General features: G+C 39.2%; 2 protein-coding genes across 2 annotated transcripts in view; one reads left to right on the top strand and one right to left on the bottom strand.

Moving 5' to 3' along the window:
- Nucleotides 1-1,497: 1,497 nt before the first annotated feature.
- LOC119426521 (U2 snRNP-associated SURP domain containing) lies at nt 1,498-12,220 on the top strand. The gene is made up of 26 exons (XM_037694085.1): nt 1,498-1,567; nt 2,269-2,367; nt 2,468-2,582; nt 3,054-3,178; nt 3,271-3,341; nt 3,434-3,522; nt 3,993-4,028; nt 4,136-4,218; nt 5,243-5,408; nt 5,494-5,705; nt 6,061-6,104; nt 7,627-7,731; nt 8,575-8,641; nt 8,756-8,916; nt 9,034-9,196; nt 9,272-9,351; nt 9,438-9,525; nt 9,613-9,750; nt 10,533-10,722; nt 10,798-10,872; nt 10,969-11,020; nt 11,102-11,246; nt 11,334-11,444; nt 11,523-11,650; nt 11,728-11,904; nt 11,983-12,220. Exons 1-26 carry the CDS (start codon nt 1,526-1,528, stop codon nt 12,119-12,121), a joined length of 2,901 nt encoding a protein of 966 aa, XP_037550013.1. The 5' UTR covers nt 1,498-1,525; the 3' UTR covers nt 12,122-12,220.
- Nucleotides 12,221-12,720: 500 nt separating this feature from the next.
- acad11 (acyl-CoA dehydrogenase family, member 11) overlaps nt 12,721-20,141 on the bottom strand; it is a 16,874-nt gene continuing 9,453 nt past the window's right edge. Inside the window, 7 exon segments of the mRNA XM_037693953.1 lie at nt 12,721-12,838; nt 12,915-13,024; nt 13,227-13,343; nt 13,464-13,618; nt 13,723-13,794; nt 13,901-13,986; nt 14,471-14,540. Coding sequence (XP_037549881.1) covers nt 12,724-12,838; nt 12,915-13,024; nt 13,227-13,343; nt 13,464-13,618; nt 13,723-13,794; nt 13,901-13,986; nt 14,471-14,540 — 725 coding nt within the window. The 3' untranslated portion in view covers nt 12,721-12,723.

Here is a 20,141-nt window from a genome sequence, read left to right as displayed (position 1 = left end):
CACTATAAAATAAAAAGAGAGGAAAGTTGGTTTGAGACAGGAGTAAAGGAAGCCATAATGAAAACTCATCCATTGTAAAACAGGGGCGGAGGCTTCCATGGTCACCCTCTTCAATGCTGCATCCCTCAGCCATTAGGTCACTGACAGTTGATTGTTAGGCTGATGGTCCTCCTTTTACATGTGAACAGCTAGTTTTGGCTGTCACAAGCAAACTGGTTGTTCTGTTATGAGAAGGTGCTATTTACTGTGTATAAGACTAAGTTTGTTGCAGCACCTCTGAATGAAGAAGTCTTTCGGATGACAGACGTTTCAACAAAGAAGAATCCATCCGGAGGATCTGACTCCACCTTGTTACATTCATCTACCTGGATTATTGAGCACGCATCAGGATACTCACTAAATACAGTAATGTGTAACTTAACTGTAGATTTCAAATGGCTCTACAAATAGTTTAATTTATAGTGCTGTCTTGAACATTTTCAGTGTCACCAAGATCTGACTTTTTTTTGCATTGGAAAACACTTTGTCATAATGAAAATGTAATAAAGCCATTGTACTTAGGTCTACTTCCAATCTTGTTCATAAATAATCATTTTGATGACACTAACACTTTCACTTCCCTTAACAAAAAGTAGTACATTTGAAGTTCATTTTTGCAAGTATACTTTAAGTTAAGTATAAGTATATCAAGTATACTACACATCATACTTGTAATGTACTAGAAAGTATACTGATTTAATACTTGTTTGGACTAAATTGGGACATTTTATACTATTTTCAAGTATATCAAATGCAGGTTATAAAAAGTAAACTTCAAGTACACTTCCTCATTTCTAGTGTAAAATAAGTATACTTGTAGTACACTTAAATAAAGTAGTTTTTGCTAAGGGTTGACATGAAGACTTTTGAGAAATGAACTATCCTAATGAACTAACATTTTGAGTAAGTAACTCGTAAGAAAGTAACACACTTTTGCAGGTTATCGACTAGCTTTTGCAGTTTGTGCAAATTGTTTTGAGAAATGCACCGAGTGTTGAGCAAATGTTAAAAGTGATGTGAGAAATGCACCAAAGCTACTGAAAATTACTGTTATAAACCATATGCACAAAACAAACAGACTATGACTGACTGGATACTTAATCTATTTAAATAGCAATGCCACCACTTAATGTCTTGATGCTGTTTAAATATACAGGATAAGGAGGCTATACATATAAAACTTCAAATTCAGAAAAAGTCAGAAATAAATTTAAGAGTTCCACCTGCTGGAGCAGCACTGGATAACTAGATAGAGTTACAGTGTACAACAATGCATCTTGGCAAAAGTATTTTCTTATTCAGTTATTGCACCTTTCAAACACTGTTTTATTTAACGTTTTATATCCACGTAAGCAAAGCCTACATTTGTCTTTTCAAAACAAACAAAGGAGATCCATCGCTAACTCGGTGATCGACTACGCGGCCTGGAGTTTCAACTTAGTGCCGATCATTTTATTTGGGATCGACTCTTTAGTTTCACCGAAAGATGGCGGATCGAACGCCTGGCTCTCAAAAAGCTAGCGCAAAGGTGAAATTTACTGTTTATTCTGGCTTTAGTTAAGCTGCTTTTATTCTCGTAAAAAGCATGATAATTATTGCATCCATGAGAAACTTTGAGTGTTTGCGTATTAGCACCTACAAAAGAACAGGCATGAGTGTGCGCAACGATGTTAGCAAAGCGCCGCCGCGGCCGGGTTAGCTTAGCTATGCTAACAAATTAGCCACCGCAACCATCTTGGACTAAATAAATCTGTAGTTTACTGAACACCACATAATGATAAACGTTACATTCACAGCATGATTTTGGAGTTTTATATATATACGCCTATAACTATTTAATCTTATTTTTAGATTATATATATAGTCCGACGTTATGTCAACTAGCCTCGTTCAGCTCGGCGTAACGAGTCCTTGGCGCTTCAACTCAAGGCCTCTGTTGATTTTTATGCCCATCCGACACATTGCAGAAAGTATGCAGTTAATGCAGCTCAGAGAATGTTAAACAATTATCTGATTAGTGATTGCAACCTTTTAGTCCACGCTAATTGCGTAGAGTATAGTGAATAGCGGTCAACGTTATTCGTCAGGCTGTTTTAGTAACTTCTACCAAATAAAACACTGGGGTTGCTAAACGTATGAGTAATGTTTATATGCATACAAAGCGTTATACTAAGTGTTGCTAAACGTTTGGGTTTTTTTTAAAGCTAATTGTTGTGTTTACTTCGGCAGGCGCAGCTTGAGAGCAAACTCAAATCTTTCAGCATTGGAAAAATGGCAGTGGCTAAAAGAACCTTAAGCAAGAAGGAACAGGATGACATAAAGAAAAAGGCAAGCTTCTCTTTCAACATCTTTATTTCAACCTATCTAAGATGCTTTACTGAGCATTAGTTGTATTCACTTCCTGTTTATTTTGATTTTGTGTGTTCAGGAAGATGAGCGAGCAGCAGCAGAGATCTACGAAGAGTTTCTTGCTGCTTTTGATGGAGGCACAGAGGGCAAAGTCAAGGCCTTTGTCCGTGGGGGTCTTGCAAATGCTTCAAAGGGTAAAGCATTTGCTCCATTTTCTCCTAATTGATCACTACTTGTCATAGTTCTATTAATTGTTTCCGCTAATTATCAGCATTGTTGTCATAAAACACATCGGTCCATGATTTTACATCCTCGGTAGCTGTAAAAAAAAAAAAAAACCTCATTGCAAAAGTTTCTTTTGTGCACATAATGTTGGCATGTGATCAGTTTAGACATTTTTCTGCTGATGCAGAAACAAAGTGGACCTAGTTATGTTTGAAATTTAGATTTTTTTAGTCTTGCGTATTACTATATTTAAACTGTTTTTATTAGATTCAAAGAAACAACATTCTAGTAATGTATTCTTCCTGCTTTTCCAAGTTGTAAGCTTTTAAATATTTTGGAGCTCAATATCAGTCCACACAATTGTTAGATTTTTATTTTTTTTTAAAAGCCCAAGTATTTGGAATAAAATTTAGAAGCATGATTTATTTCTCTTTTTATAGACGAAGCAGCTGCTGATGACAAAAAAGGAAAGTTATACAAGCCCAGGTCACGTTTTGAGACCCCATCAAAAAGCATCCTACCTTTGGAGACTCCATCTCAGTTTTTGCCCTTAGATAAAAGAAATGTAAGTACTGTCGAAGTCAGAAAGTAGTGCCCAGTGTTGCTGCTCCTGTACTTTTTTTGTTTTTTATTACTATGTCATTGTTTGTGCTTCAGACTTTGAAGAAAAGTAATGACAAAGAAAAGAAGAAGAGTAACCTGGAGCTCTTTAAAGAAGAACTTAAACAGTATGGTTTTACTATACGTTTAAACACCTTTTGTTTGTTTTTTTCCACAAAAACAGTATTTGTACTGTGATTTTTTTTTATTTTCTTTTCAGGATTCAGGAGGAAAGGAATGAAAGGCACAAGATGAAAGGACGTGTCAGTCGTTTTGAACCTCTGCCTGGCACAGAGGGAAAGCGCTCATGTCAGTGCATTTAAGTTGCATAAATGTCTTTAGTAGGGGCTCACCGATTGCAGTTTTCTGGCCGATCTCTAAAAAGCCTGACCTGTCGATTCCGAATTAGTTTCATAAGCGACACTGTCAGGTGTTATAAGGTCACAGTGCAACTTCAATTTTCCGATCTTATTTTATAGAAAAACACACCCTTGAACAATATCCTAGAAACAATACATACTTGTTTTAACTGGCCATGAGAAAGTGCTCTGAAATATAAATCGAGTTTAGACGGTTGTTAAAACTACAAAAAATAAATCTGTAAAATCAGTTTCTTGTAAGTAGTCTTCCAAAATTAAGGAATTCGGGGCCGATAAATCGGTGCACCCCTAGTCTTTAGTGTACTAACTTGGCATGAAATGTACCTGTCCAGCACGCCTTACCCCTTCATCCCCTTTTACCCTGAAATAAAATTTATACTGCTTTTCTGCTTCTTTTAGCGGATGGTTCTTCACGAAGAAACCGTCCGTCCAGTGGTAATCTTGAATTAATACAGTGAATGAATTTTTTTCAAGTTGCTAAGAACACCAGTTGTTGTGCCAAACAGCAACAGGAACTTCGTTTCTCTTTTATGTGTCTGCAGTTTTGGACGACAGCGCCCCAGGTTCCCATGATGTCGGAGACCCTTCCACCACAAACTTGTATCTTGGAAACATCAATCCAAAGGTAACTATGTCTACATCTATAGTTTTGCATGAAAGTTTGTGAAACCTTTAGAATTTTCTGTTTTTCTGCATAACTGTGAACTAAAACGTGAGATTTCCACACAAGTCCTAAAAGTAGTTAAAAGAACCCATTTAAACAAATGAGACAAAAATATTACACTTGGTCATTTATTTATTGAACAAAATGATCCAATGTTACAAATTTGTGAGTGGCAAAAGTTGGTGAACTTCTAGGATTAGCAATTAATTTCAAGATGAAATTAAGAGTGAGGTGTTTTCAGTCAATGGGATGATGATCAGGTGTGAGTGGGCACCCTGTTTGATTTAAAGAACAGGATCTATCAAAGTCTGCTCTTCGCAACGTATTTGTGGAAGTGTATCATGGCAGGAACAAAGAGCTTTCTGAGGAGCTCAGACAAAGAGTTGTTGTTGCTCATCAGGCTGGAAAAGGTTACAAAACCATCTGTTTAGAGTGTGGACTCCACCAATCCACAGTTAGACAGATTGTGTACAAATGGAGGAAATTGAAGATGATTGTTACCCTCCCCAGGAGTGGTGGACCATCAACGCTCCAAGAGCAAGAAGTGTAATAGTCGGCGAGGTCACACCAGATACTGAAAGCAAAGGTTCACATACTTTTACCACTCACAAATATGTAATAATGGATCATTTTCCTCAATAAATAAATGGCTAAGTGTAATAGTTTTATCTCATTTATTTAACTGGATTCTCTTTATCTACTTTTAGGACTTGTGTGAAAATCTGATGTTTTAGGTCAAAATTATGCAGAAATATAGAAAATTCTAAAAGGTTTACAATTTTTCAAGCACCACTGTATATTGGATTGAACAAGACGGTAAGCATGAGCTGCATTTGTTTTGTAAAGAGGAACCTGACTTGAAGCTTTGCTTGTGTTTTAAATCGTACAAAATGTACTGTGTATGCCCTAAATTATAAGTCACATGCTGCTTGAAAATGATAATCCCTGCATTGAAGCATTTCTACTTTCTGTAAAATCATTATAGATGAACGAGGAGATGTTGTGTCAAGAGTTTGGCCGTTACGGCCCCCTTGCCAGCGTGAAAATCATGTGGCCACGAACAGATGAGGAGCGAGCTCGGGAGAGGAATTGCGGCTTTGTTGCCTTCATGAACCGGAGAGATGCTGAGCGAGCACTCAATAATCTAAACGGTAATACTTTGTTTAAAAAAGTTGCACATTGCTCTTCTTTTCATCGCTCATTTGTCTACACATTCTGTATTTCTTTGACTTATAGGAAAAATGATAATGAACTTTGAGATGAGGCTAGGGTGGGGCAAAGGTGTGCCCATTCCGCCACACCCCATCTATATTCCTCCTTCTATGATGGAGCATACTCTCCCACCTCCTCCCTCTGGCCTACCCTTCAACGCTCAGCCCAGAGAGAGGCTAAAAAACCCACATGCTCCCCTGCTTCCTCCGCCGAAGAACAAGGAAGAGTTTGAGAAGGTAATTGAATACGTCTGTCAAGGGTTTCATGGAGTCTGGCAGTGTGTTGGGTTTTTTTTTTTGTGCTGGTAAGATGTTTGGTATGAACATTCAGTACAGGTTTTTACTCTTAGTCTTTTAAGTTGTAATTTATTTTCATGAATAAGTTTTACTAGCTACTCTGTATGAAATGTTAGCCTGTTTTATAGATGGGTGTTTAGGGGAATGTGGTAAAGTATCGTGGGTTTTTGGCCTTTAGTAAATCTTGACAGTTTATGCATTTTGAAATGCATTATTTTTTTTATATTTTACACTTGTTGACTTTTTAACAATACTCACATTCTATGTTTATTATCTGATGTGACTTCATATACAGAATCTGTCGCAAGCCATAGTCAAAGTGGTTGTCCCAACAGAAAGGTACATGTTTTATTTATTTTTAAATTGGTGTTCAAACTTAGAAACAAAACGTCCCATAATGGAATTAAAGTTTGATCAATTGATCACTGCATGCTACAGGGGGCTGGTCAGTGTGGATGAGCAATGGTTGAGGCAACTGTACACTGTTTTCATACTTTATCGTAGCATAATACTGACGTGTTCGGTATTTATCTTACTCCTTCATGTCCCACCATCATTTATAATTTTCTTAAACATGTAAATAATGATGTAGAGCTTAATAAAAATCCTGTTCAGTTTCAAAGATCATCACTTTTCACAGTTTCACCATAAAATCATTTACTCTTTTTAGTGACTTTGCTACATGCACGGTTTGATGATTTTAGATCTGTCTCTGGCCATTGCTCACTCAGACCGTCTCCCCCCTTGGCCTCTGTCAATTTATGGCGAGTTCAGTAAATCTGGCCCAGTCCAACCGAACAAATCTGCTAGAATTAGTCTAAATATGACCTTTGACATTGGCCTCGGTGAGCAGCACAAGTTGAACTGTCTGCAGCAGCGAGGGACCTGAAAGGCTTCATGGGATGGATTGGGAAAGTATACAGAATTTTACCCCGTCATTGGTACGATCAGCTCCAATACAAGTAAATGTTCTCTGTGTTGTCAAATGAAAGACATCTTTTGTCTTGTTGGCCACTTTAGACTAATTGTGTGTAACCTGCAACACATACTTCCCATAAAATGGTCACAGAAAAATTTTAGTGATCCCATGTGCACCATATTCAGTCAGGACCCAGTTCACCAGCAGATATTCTTTATCAGGCCAATAATCCTGTGCTCTGTTTTTGACCATGTTATTCAGAACGAGTAGGAATTAAGAGGCATTGTACTGACAGAAGTGTCTGTCAGTACAATGCCTTTTCAGTTCCCCTCACCTCGTTTCCATTTTAATTACAGCTCGAAATGTTTCCCCTTTCTGTGAAGTTTATGTAGAACATCTTTATGAATAGTTTTTACGTGCAATGTAATTAAAGTCTGTTGCACTGTATCCTCAAAGAAACAGGGATGCCATTCGTAACAGATTGTTCACAATAAAAATAAATAAATAAATAAAAAACCATCAGTTTGGTAATGATTTTGACTGATCTTAAAAATCTTATTTTCCTTTTTAAAAATGTTTATATTAGTTGGTTTACATTGATTTAAAAACAGTGAGCTTAAATTATTTCTGGTGAAATAACTAATGGTTGCCTGTTTATTTATCCTGCATTTATTTTGTCAATAATTAGTACTAAACAGAAAATATTGTAAATATTTAGAGGGAAAAATAGTGATTTGCTGTTTATTTTCAAGCTGTAGTGTTGGAAATAATATTAAAGGAGACATGTGGCCATATTTAATGTAAAATATGTAATTTTTCAAGGCACCTATTGTGGTTGTCCATCCACCAGGCATAAATTAAGCTTTAATAAGTAGGTTGGAAGTAGTGCTGAATAGTGTGTCCAGTCTGAATCCATTTGCTTTAACTGTGTCTTTCTTGTAGGACTTTGCGCTCTTTCATCCACCGTATGATCGAATTTGTGGTGCGTGAAGGCCCGATGTTTGAAGCCATGGTCATGAACCGAGAAATCAACAATCCCATGTACAGGTCAGTTCCGTTACACATAGGCCTGTCACGATAACAAATTTTGCTGGGTGATTAATTGTCTCAGAAATTATTGCGATAAACAATAATATTGTTTGAAATTTGACAATAATTAGTACTGGGAATTATTGTCAAATTTAAGAAGAAATGTTGGTTAATTTTTGTGTGTAGTACCTTATTTTGACCACTGGATGGCATGATAAGGCATTGAATCAAAGGATGGATAGTGAGGGAGCGAGCAGCGTGTCTCTTTAAGAAAAATGAGAGGGAGGCCCCATGACATGATATGGGCTGTCTCGTTCCTGTTTTTCGGTTCTCAAAATGGCGGACGCTCGATGTGGTTTGAGCTCTTTAGCATAGCATTTGTCACATAAAGCTTTTAATTAAAAAAAAAAATGAGTAAACAAGTTCTCAGCTTCTTTTTTGCAGAGAAAAACAACTTTTTGCACAAAGGCACAGGTTTCAACTGTGAATTTTGGAGCTTCCCCAAGACAGAGGGTTTTTTTTTCTCCCAGAGGTCGGCCTGTTAGCTTAGCTTGTAACTTAGCTTCTCAGCTTAGCTGCTTTTAATGATCCAAAAACGTGATTTATGGACGGATAAAATGGATTTTAAAAAGAAAGGGAGGGGGTCAGTGAGGAGCACCAGAGTTGAGCCTTTTGTCGTCCAGTAGAAAGAGAGAGACACGAAGAAACGATGAAGCCGATAAATGAAAATGAGGATGATAATTCTCATTGATCATGCGATTAATTGATTTATTGTTTATCACGACAGGACTAGTTGCACATCATCAAGTGATCGCGTATTATCTCTGCAGACTTTAATGGTTGTAATTGGTTTACTTTCAGGTTTTTATTTGACAACCAGAGCCCGGCGCATGTGTATTACCGATGGAAACTTTACACCATACTACAGGTAACCAAAAAAAAAAAGGCTTCAGTTACATATGAACTGTTAGTGTTGTCTAACTCAGAGTGGGAAAAAATAAATAATTTTGTGACAATTTAAGCTAATTATTTATTCCCTCAGGGTGAAACACCATTCAAATGGCGAACAGATGACTTTAGAATGTTTAAAAATGGCTCCTTGTGGCGTCCACCGCCCCTTAACCTTTACGTTCACGGTTCTTGCGATGATGAGGAAGGGGAGGAAGAGGAGGAGGCCAACAAGAAAGGCTGCTTAAAAGAAGAGTAAGTTTGTATTTCTACAAAGTTTCACACATTTTAATGTTAGATTTCTTAAGTACATAACAAGATAACAAATCATAACTAGTTAAACTGATGTTTAACCGTTTCTTATGTCAACAGGGAGCGAGACAAATTGGAGGAGATGCTTCGAGGTTTGACTCCTCGGAGGGGAGATATAGCGGAGGCCATGCTGTTCTGTCTGAACCACGCTGACGCAGCTGAGGAGATTGTCGAGTGCATCACAGAGTCTCTCTCCATCCTGAAGACGGCTTTACCAAAAAAGGTGACGTCAAACCCACTACAGTTAATCTAACGATCTTTAGAATCACCAGCTCACACGTCGCTTTCAACGTTTCAGATCGCACGGTTATATCTAGTTTCTGATGTGCTTTACAACTCATCAGCCAAAGTGTCGAATGCGTCTTACTACAGAAAATAGTAAGTTGTTTTCTAATGGATCAAATTACTGTTTTTTTTTAGACGAGTCGTTCATCGTTCAATGACTTTGTCCTTGTTTTCAATAGTTTTGAGACAAAGCTCAGCCAGATTTTCTCAGATCTCAATGCCACATACAAAGCAATCCAGGGACATCTTCAGAGTGAGAACTTTAAGGTAATAATCCTGTGCATGGACAGTGATGGAGCGAGTGGTTCGGATCACTACGCTCTCCCCGTTGTAATTTTTGTCCTTCTGTTGTAGCAAAGGGTGATGGCATGTTTCCGGGCGTGGGAGGACTGGGCTGTGTACCCCGATCCTTTCCTCATCAAGCTGCAGAACATCTTCCTGGGTCTTGTTAATCTCTCTTCAGAAAAGGAGGCCCCATGTCTTGTTGCAGAGGTAAATGATGGAGCGCTGCTTTTCAACACTATAATGTTCAGATTCTCTTAATTTGGCTTCTAGGACCTTTCACCTCTCCTACTTCAGTTCAGGCTCGGACCAGTGTCATGTTATTAAAATAAATAAATATATGACGATGTGGTTTTTTTTTAAAACCAGACACTAGTGAGCACGTCGGTGTGTAAGCCCAAGTAAATGTGAGGGTTGTGTCAGGATGGGCATCCGATGTAAAAACACTTATGCCAAAACTAATGCGAGTTCATCTAAACGACACCATACAGAGAAGATGACTCGCTGTGGGGACCTTGAAATGGGAAAAGCTGGAATAAGTTTTCTATTTAAATACAAAAAAAATCTACTCATTATTACTATTTAAATAATAGATTACATCTGTTTAACATCTATACTTATTTTGATACATAGTTATGCATAAAGAAAGAAAACCCAATTGAATTTGACTGATGCTGTTTAAAATCGTCATATTTCACGACCTCTTGGAAATGTATCTGTTATCTGCAATTAATATTTTAAAGATCAAGTTTGAAATTTTAATCAAATAAAATTTAATATCACTGTTAGCTAAAAGTCCTGAGAGCTATTGGGCAATAAAAATAAAATAAGATTGTAAAAACTAATGTGCATGACTTTCCTTTTACCTAAAAATGTTGGTGTATCCATAAAATGTCCACAAAAATATTTAGAAGTTTGTAACCGACAGTAAATTGAGGAAACGTCGAAGTGGTATGAATACTTTTTCAAGGCACTGTATGTGTTTGAGACAGCCGGAGCCAGCAGACGACCTCGACGGGGCTCCTTTGGGTGAATATGTAGACGGCACGCCGCTGGAGGATGTAGACGGGGTGCCCATTGATGCAAGGGCCCTTGATGGGGCACTGATCGATGGAGCCCCTCTGGATGACTTGGATGGAGTTCCCATCAAGCAGTTGGAGGATGACATTGATGGAATACCTTGTGAGTCATGCTTTAAGCTGGTGTTTATAATGGTGGTGAATGTATTTGCTAAATTGTTACTCTGGATGATTGTAGTTGATCAGTCGAAGGAGTTCAAAGTAGCTCCATCAAAATGGGAAGCGGTGGATGAGGCAGAGTTGGAGGCTCAAGGTAAGATGGTAGAATATGTTGTGACGTTTTGATCTCATTTTGTGCTCCAGTTGCATTAAAAGCATAATGTTTCCTTTGATTCTTACGTTTACTCAGCTGTAACAACCTCGAAATGGGAAGTATTTGAGCAACCAGAAGAATCAAAACTGTAAGTATTCCACTTTATATCTTAACAATATTGGTCCAAGTTCTTCAGAGCATCTTTTTTATTGGCGGTCTCCTTCTGTAGGGTTGAGGACAGTGATGAGGAGGACAGGAGCCCTCGCTCAGATGACAACCTGAGCTACTCCAACCCCATCAGAGACGATCCAGACTTCAAGGCCAAACTATCCGAAATGAACGAGGAAAAACGCAGCAAACTCCGAGAGATCGAGGTTGTTTGCAGTTATCAGCTCATATAGTTAACGTTGGGGTGATTTTATTTCATTGTTTCGCTGAATTAATTTTTGTTTTTCAAACAGGTTAAAGTCATGAAGTTCCAGGATGAACTGGAATCTGGGAAAAGACCCAAGAAACCTGGTCAGAGTATTCAGGAGCAGGTGGAGCACTACAGAGACAAACTACTACAGAAAGTATGAGTGATTTACAACTGCTGATATTTAATTACTCTTAATGGTAAAAGTAACTTCAATTTATTTTATTTTTTTTAGGAAAAGGAGAAGGAAAAATTAGAACGGGAGAAAGAGAGAGAGAAAAAAGAAAAGGAGAAAGTTGAGGTGCGGTTGAAAGAGCTGAAGAAAGAAAAGGAGAAGGATGACACCCCGACAAGGAAGGAGAGGTGAGGCAGCCCCCTCAGGGCCCAACAGTGTGATTTTAGTTTTTAAAGTTATCTGACAGGTCCTCTTTGGTTTTCAGGAAGCGACATCACAGCGGGTCTCCCAGTCCGACGAGGAGCAACAGCAAACGAGGGCGGTCCACGTCCCCTCGCTCAGAAAGGTCAGAACGCTCTGATCGATCTTATTCTAAAGACACGACTTCCCGCTCATCCCATAAAGACTCCCCTCGATCCAGCAACAAGAAATCATCCAAGAGGTGAGATGGGATGAGCTATTTATCATAGTCCTAAATTTATTTATAAATGTGTAATTAACATTTATTAATGTCACTTAGGTCACCATCTTCACCTCGCACACCTAAACGATCGAAGCGGTCACGGTCCAAAACACCCAAGAAATCAACAAAGAAGTCCCGCTCCAGATCAAAGTCTCCTCACAGATCTCACAAAAAGTCAAAGAAGAGCAAACACTGACGTCTTTCTCATGTTTGAAAGCAGCCCCCTCATTCTTCTCATCTTTGGACCGATTGGCAGCTGAAGATCTTTGCCCAAATGTTAGTGTCAGGACAACTGTGCGTGTGTGTGTGAAGGGGGGGGGGGGGTTGCAGGGGTTTCCATCTGGTTAATCAACCAGATGAGGCCAGTGCTGTTTTATATTGTAAAAAAATAATAAAAAGTGCTTGTGTCCTGATTCCCTTCCCAGTGGAATTCATCCATGTGGTAGACCACACGTATTGTGTGAGGACATGTCTTACATTCATGCTGTTGATTTTTGTTTTTGTAGTTCACATTAAAATGAATTCCTAATAAGTGCGTTTCAATTTTTATTCACAGTAGTAGCGTATTTATTCAGTCTTAATTTTAACTTCCACAACAAGATGAGCGGGACTTGTTTACAAAAGCTATAAACCATTCAAAGGTTTAGACTAGATCACAGAAGATATAAAATGGGGAGAACGCTGTCAGATTTGATTAAATATCTTCATCACTTTCAACTTCAAATATTGATCCCATTTCACTTGAATAAGGAAAATGTTCCAGTGATAATCCCAACAGTTCAAGCTGCAGCCACCTGCTCACAGCTTGGCCTGCATCTTCCTCAGCTGGTCCTTCAGTTCTAGAGCTGCTACGGTGGAAAGGTGCACCTCATCCGGTCCGTCAGCGATGCGCATGGTTCGGCCATACGAGTACCTGGAAATATGTTTAAAGGTTAGAAACCGAGACTCCTAAACATCCTTATTTACGTGGTAAAAGTGAAAAACCTTACATCTGTGCTAGAGGGAAGTCTCCAGACACCCCTGCACCTCCATGGACCTGGATGGCATAGTCCACCACCTTACAAACCATTCTGGCTGCTGCCACCTTGATCATAGCAATCTAAGAAAGATGGAGAAAGAATCTACGCGTCTTATAAAGAGCCTTGATCTAAACATGCAGATTTGGATAAACGTCCTGGAATGCACAAGAGACTGCAAAAGTGCAGCAGTGCCTTATGCTTCAGGCGATGAACGTGTGGCATAAACCATAGATCAGTTTTAAGCTCTGCATGTCGTATGAAACAGACTATTACTAGTTTTACCTGCTTGCGAGCAGCACGACTGCCCAGTGTATCCAGAGCATGAGCAGCGTAGAGAGTCATCAAGCGGGTCTGCTCTATCATAATGCGGCACTCTGCTATCCAGTGAGCAACAACTTCCTTTAAACATGACACAAGACAGCAGGTTTAGTTGAGCTGTGCCTGAAAATCCCACAAGAGCCAAATATACCACAGCACTGTCATGAATCTAAAGTTGGAAACATCTCAGACTTCACTAACATGTTGGTACAGTTTCTTTCCAAAGGTTTGTCTGGAGGCGGCTCGCTGGCACAGGAGCTCCAGTGCAAACTCGGCTAAACCAACAACTCTCATACAGTGGTGCAGCCTGCCCGGGCCAAGGCGCCTCTGAGCAATCTCAAACCCCCTGCCTTCTCCTGAGACAGAAAATAAAATGGTGGGAAAAAAAAATACACATTAAATATTGACATTATACTTTACATGTGTAAAAAAAAATCCATACGAAAAATGGAGCTTTTACCCAGAATAATGTTGGCTGTAGGGACATGTACATTTTCAAAGTGCACCTCAAAATGGCCACCATGGAGGGCATCTGTGCTCAGACGGGTAAAAACAAGTCAGTAAAAGCTCAACCTTTGTGTGAGTAAAAATAAAGTACTGAAAACAGGACAAGACTACAGAAATAAACCGAGTCTCACCATCTTGTCCAAACACGGTGATCGGTCGGATGAGCTTTACACCTGGAGTGTCCATGGGTACGATGATCATACTGTGCTGCTCATGTCTAAAAAATACATTTACAATTAAAGCTCTGAAGGTATGAAAGATTCAAGTGTTTTAACTTGAATAACATGTCATTTGATACATTTTAAAGCTAATAATACTGGTGAGAGCACACACTTGATTTCCTTCCAAGAAATGTGGATGTATCAGAATAAAGAAAGTGCATTACATATCATGGGTGTGTCTGTTATTGATTTTTTAATAATCTCCAACTTGCTTGTAGAGATGGGGGGAAATAGATTAGTGCCAAATTTTTGTGTCAACATTAAAATGATCAGGTGAGATTGGTGTTAATTTAGTTCCTATAGAAGGACTGGACATCTGATTGGAGAAAATGTATTTTCAAGCTTTTGCACAGACAAGAACATCAGAGGGTTAAAAGATAAAACAAAAGGCCCGAGTTTCTGCACAAACGCAACGAACACCACCACCCCTCCCAGTTTACAAGAAACAAACATCTGTCACCTCTGGACTGCTGTACTGACCTGCTGCCAACATCCTCAGAGCTGCTCCTACACATCACAATGGCCACTTTGCATTTGGAATTGCCGGCACCTGAAGGGGGCAAAGCAAAAATCTTGAGTCTGACTTTCATTCTCGTACAATTACTTCCTACACCAAACAACGGAGCAACTAACTTCACAGTCTGGCCCTGTCCTTAATTATTGCATGATCTGAAAATGTTCGGAAACGGTGCATGTTGGGAAGTTGTAGTCTTGGACGGAGCTGGCGACAGATTAACGACACAACAACAGAGAAAAGCCACAAGCTGATTTGTGTTTCCCGAGTCAGATTGTTTTGGTTTTCACTCAGAATTGGAAGAAGAACACATTTGCTTGAGATTACTGGTAAGTGAAAACTGCTTCTTTTTGTTGGTTCAAATTTTTGAAATGTGATAGAAAACGGCCACTAGAGAGCAATGTCACATACCGGTATCTCAAACTGCCAACAGTGGACATGAGGTGCAAAAACATTTTATAGTAATCTTTAAAAGGGAAAAAAAAAAGTATATAAGAAAACAGCAGCAATTTTTTTTTTTTTTTATAACCAAGCAACTAAAATATTTACTTTTTATTTTTTTTTAATTTTATGGACTTTTTTCTCCATAATGCTTCCTTATGATGCCTTTGTTTCATTACTATTTTCCGTTTTCATAGTTAGTTTTGCTGTTGCTGCATGCCGGTACTTTGAAGTGTTTTTTTTGTTTTGATGTACAATTCTTTTTTTTTTCTGTCATGTTTTTAGTTTGGTCCCTTTGTTTTCTGTATTACAGATAATAAGCATTTTCGTTTTGTATTGCATTTTGCACATCAGAGTAAATTTACTGATCTGATGAATTGTAAATAAAAAATAAACCTATCAAATTCAGTCCAGTTTGGACCTAGTTTTAAATCCACTTAAGTCAAACTCAGGTGACCAAATGGAAATAAATGGATGAGCAATGATCTCCTGTTTTAATTTCTGTCCAGCTGGAAAAACTAAGGACAAGGACATATGGACACCAGACAAAAACATGCAAGATGCAACTTTATAAATATTCAGAGCATGTGTGAGAGCTTGCGAATGCTTTCAACCAACTTATTTTGACAGATGTTTAGTTTTTCAACTGTCTAAAATGAAACATTAAGCGATTATGTCAGCACTGCAACAAAGCGTAACGTTTACACGCAACTCCACTCCACCCATAAACCACATGAAGGAAAGCCTGTTTAGTTTGAGGACAAGTTGGAATTTCACTTGAACCTTTACACAAGTCACCCAGTCCATAATACAAGGTAAACCCTGCCGTCATGCCCGTACATGTCACGTATCCAGGATGGAATGAAAACAAACCTTTCAGATCTCAGTAATCATCACAAATTTCTTATATTCTCTAAGTATTTTTTTAAAGAGTAATTACATCACTTTAAAAAATTGTATTGACAAAAAGCCTTAAAAACATTATTTTAGGGAAACATACTTTTCATATTTATATCCCATTTTTTTCAAACTGCTTTACACAATGTGGTTTGCATCCATCTATGGTTACCATCCATTATCTTCCCTTGTTGTGAAGTCAGGTTCAGGGGCAGCAGTTTGAGCAGGGAGGCCCAGACATCAACTTCTTCCAACTCTTCTGTGAGGATTCAAAGGTGTTCCCAGGCCAACCCAGAGACAGTCTTTCTAGCATGTCCTATGTCTTCCCTGGGGTCTTCTCCCTATCAGACATGCCCATTAAACCTCCCTAAGTCAGGGGACATCTTTACCAGATGCTTGAACCACCTGAACTGGGTCCTCTTGATGTGGAGGAGCAATGGCTCTACTCAGACTCTCTGAACTCCTCACTCTATCTCTAAGGAAGAGTCCTACTACCCTGTGAAGAAATTTCATTTTTGACTGCTTGTATCCACAATCTTGTTCCGTCAGTCACTACCCAAAATTATTGATCATAGGTGAGTGTAGGATTTTATACAGACTGGTATACAATGGACTAACATGGAGTCTGCAATACTGCAGAAGGTGCACAGATCCATCTGTTGATATCAGACTCCATTCTACTCTCACTCCTGAGCAAAGCAGATTCTTGAACTTATTCCCTTGAAGCAGCTCCTCACTTTGAACCTGTAGTGAGCAATCTACACTTTTTGGACTGAGGAACATGGCCTCAGATTTGGAGGTGCTGATACTCATCCCACCTGCTTCACACCTGCTCCAGTGAGAGCTGAAGATCACAGCACAATGATGCAAAAAGGACCACATCTGCAAATAGCAGAAATGGAATCCTGAGGTCACCAAATTAGACTCTCTCCACCCGACTGCATAAAGAAAATCTTTCCATAAATGTTATGAATGAAATTGCTCTGCCCAAGTCCAACTCCTACTCTGAACAGGTGTGACTTACTGCTGGCACTCCAAACTCTTGCAACCTTTGTATAGGGCCTGAAAGGCCCGTAGCCACTGACCTCCAATCCCATAATTATGGAGCACCCCTCCCCCACCCCCCACAGTGTCCCTTGAATAATACAGTCAAAAGCCTTCTAGTCCAAAAAACACATCTATGACTTAATGGACAAACCCCGGTGACCCTTAGAGGACCTTTGTGAGGGTAAAGAGTTGGTTGAATGTTTCACGTCTGGAAAGAAACCCACATGGTTCTTTATGTTTCTGAAGTATGACCATCTATTGAACTCCATTCTCTAATACTCCTTAGACCTAAAGACCTTACGTATAGACCTTACGTGGAGAGTAATGCTCCAATATTTGGAACACACCCTCTGGTCCCCCTTTTTTAAAGATAGGAACCATCTTGTGAGGAGTTTGTCTGCCAATCCAATGACACTGCCCCTGATGTCCATGCAATGTTGCAAAGGTGTGCCATCATAGACAGCCCAGCATCATCCAGAGCCTTAAGGAACTCAGGGCAGAGCTTCTCCACTGCCGAAGTTCTGCCACCTTTTGAACTACCTCTGCAACCTTAGCCCCGGTTATGGATGGACCAATCGCCAAGTCCCCCAACTCAGCTCAATGGAAAATATGCTGAAGGGATTGAGAAGGTCTGAGTAGTCCTTTCACTGCTTGACAACATCACTAGCTGTGGTTGAGGTCAAAAGCACCTCACACCTCCACTACACACTCCACATTAAGTGCTACTTTCCCCACCTCAGCTGCCTGATGGGTTGCCAGAATCTTCTTGGAGACTATCAAGAATCTATCCACGGACTCAAACTCCTCCCACTATGTGCTTTTGACTCAGCAACAACCACTGGATTGCAGCCCACTTGACCTGCTCCAGAGCTGCCCCACAGCTCTCTCCAGAGTCCTACCAGCCAACAAGGCCTAATAGGACTCCTTCTTCAGCTTGGTGGGCTCACTCACCCAGGGTATCAACCAATGGGTTTGAAAATGGCACAGACCATCTTGCAGCTTGGAGTGCACAGGCACGGTCAGGGTCAGGGTCAGATCACAAAGACCCCTGCCTTGGGCTTACACCCATGGCACTATGCATTTGACTTGCATGGCCCTTGTGCAGGTGGTGGGCTCACAGGAAGGCAAACCCATGTAAATTATTCAGGCTGAGCGTGACCAGGCCCAATTTTTATAGGCCCAGTCACCAGGTGCTCACCGATGAGCCCCTCCCACAGGTCTGGCTCCAGGGGGCCACGGTAACCTACATCCAGACGAAAGACAACAAGGTTCTTGTTCTCTGTCCATAGCAGTGTTCTGAATTGCTTTTTGTCTCGCATGTCACCTAGGACCAATCTTCCCCTGGAGACCCTAACAGAGGCATCTGCCTCAGACAGCATAACTGGCACGCAAACCCCTCCACCACAATAGATTCACAAAGAAGACAATGTGGGATATTTTTACACAACTTCATTGTACTTGGGCTATATTAAAAAACAAAATAGAACCTACAACAGTAACATCACCTGCTTAAATACCAGATGATGTCTCAAACCAATCATGGCGGCATTACATTCTAATTTAAAGAGGCTTTTTGAATAAGAAAGATTTATTATTTATTTAAAATACTCATCTCACTTTTCCCCTCAACCACACAAACAAAAAGCAACACTTGGAACACTCCCTGCATAGCTTCATAGAGCACATGTAGATATTTGGAAAAACGTTATTGTTTAAGAGTATATGACAAAATGTGAACAAAGTAAAGTTAGTTTGTACTAATATACACTGGGAATGTTACACTCAGGGATGCACACACCCACACACAAGTGTGCTCAGAGCTACGTGGTGATGGGGCATGCTCTCAGTGAAGAGAGTGGGGAGGGTTGAGGCAGAAGTTAGTCACTTCGGTCCTGGATCACATACGGCATGTCTCCTCAAGATACACAACTCTGAGTGTGTAATCAACTGATTAGAAATATCTTTGTACACTTCAAAATCATCAGACAACAGGTAAGAATCTGTCATTTTGTGCATTTTTAACACAAACTGAGCTTATAGAGATGTTCTGAGGATGCACTACTGCATTTTTAACATCTTAAAAGTTATTTGGTTAATTCTGAATATAGTCTACATTTTTACAAGGACATCACAAATCATTAGGTTGTGTTTTAAACAGTCTAAAGTAGACTTCAGGTCAAGTTCTGATTTTGGAACTTTTATGACGTTATGTCACAGAGTGAAGGAAAGCTAAATTTAGCATGTTATCTTACAAACAGCCCTCTGCAATTGAGTTTTCTCACTATTCAGCTTTGAATAAACATTTTAGTAGTCAACAACGTGATTAAACATTGCAATATTACTGAAAAAAAAAATCATTGACACACAAAAACTGGCACTTAAGGAGTTTTAAGTTTCAATGTGTGATAGATTTTTGCAACTGTGGCCAAAAAACACTATAATCAGCATAAGACACATATTCTGATTTTATTTAAAATGTATGTCCAAACTAGTCTTTCATTTATATTCCTTTTTAAATAATTCATAAATATTCTGTATTTGGGGGTGTGGTGACTAAAAGTGCTGCTGTAAAAAAATAAATAAAGGCATGTTTTAACTTGTTCTATGTGACACACAGTGTAGACAGCATTGAATTCTTGGCATATTTTTAAATGTTCCTATGAACATCCGTTTTATTAAAATGCTACCCCTCCCAGTCAAGAGATTATGGCTCATTATATAACATATTACAGACCTGGACCCTTTTTTATGCCACCCATTTTTTTTGACAAGTGCTGTCAGCCAATTCCATCCAAAAATGCCAATAAATTCATAAAAAAAATTCTCACCCAGAAGTTTGATCTTCAACCATGTGGTGTGTTTTGATCAATACTGCAGGTTTTCATAAAATAGAGATAAATAAAAATTAGCTTTAAAGCTCCTCAAGTCTGCTTTTCCTTTTCACTGGCCTATTTCAAGTTTTGTTTGTTAGTTCTGTTCAAGCCCACACAGAGTTCAGACAAACAGAACTTCAGTCTTTAAAGAAGCTGTGCAGGAAAGATTCCTCAGAAAAATAAACAGAATTTCCCATTTCCTGTTCCTTTGTAAACTCTGCCTCTGGACATGTACGTGAAAACATTAGAATGGCTTTTTTTGTTTCCCTATTTAAAATAAAACAAATGTTTCTCTAAATGTTACTTTTTTTGGGCAGGAAACATGGAGGACTCCTTTGACTATTATGAGGAGGATTTCACAGCAAATGAAAGCTACGAA

This window comes from Nematolebias whitei, chromosome 20 (genome assembly GCF_014905685.2).
Source record: "Nematolebias whitei isolate Nwh7 chromosome 20, NemWhi1, whole genome shotgun sequence".
NCBI classification, from domain to species: Eukaryota; Metazoa; Chordata; class Actinopteri; order Cyprinodontiformes; family Rivulidae; genus Nematolebias; species Nematolebias whitei.
Note: the sequence above shows the minus strand (reverse complement) of the source record. Positions and strands in the feature narration are given on the sequence as shown.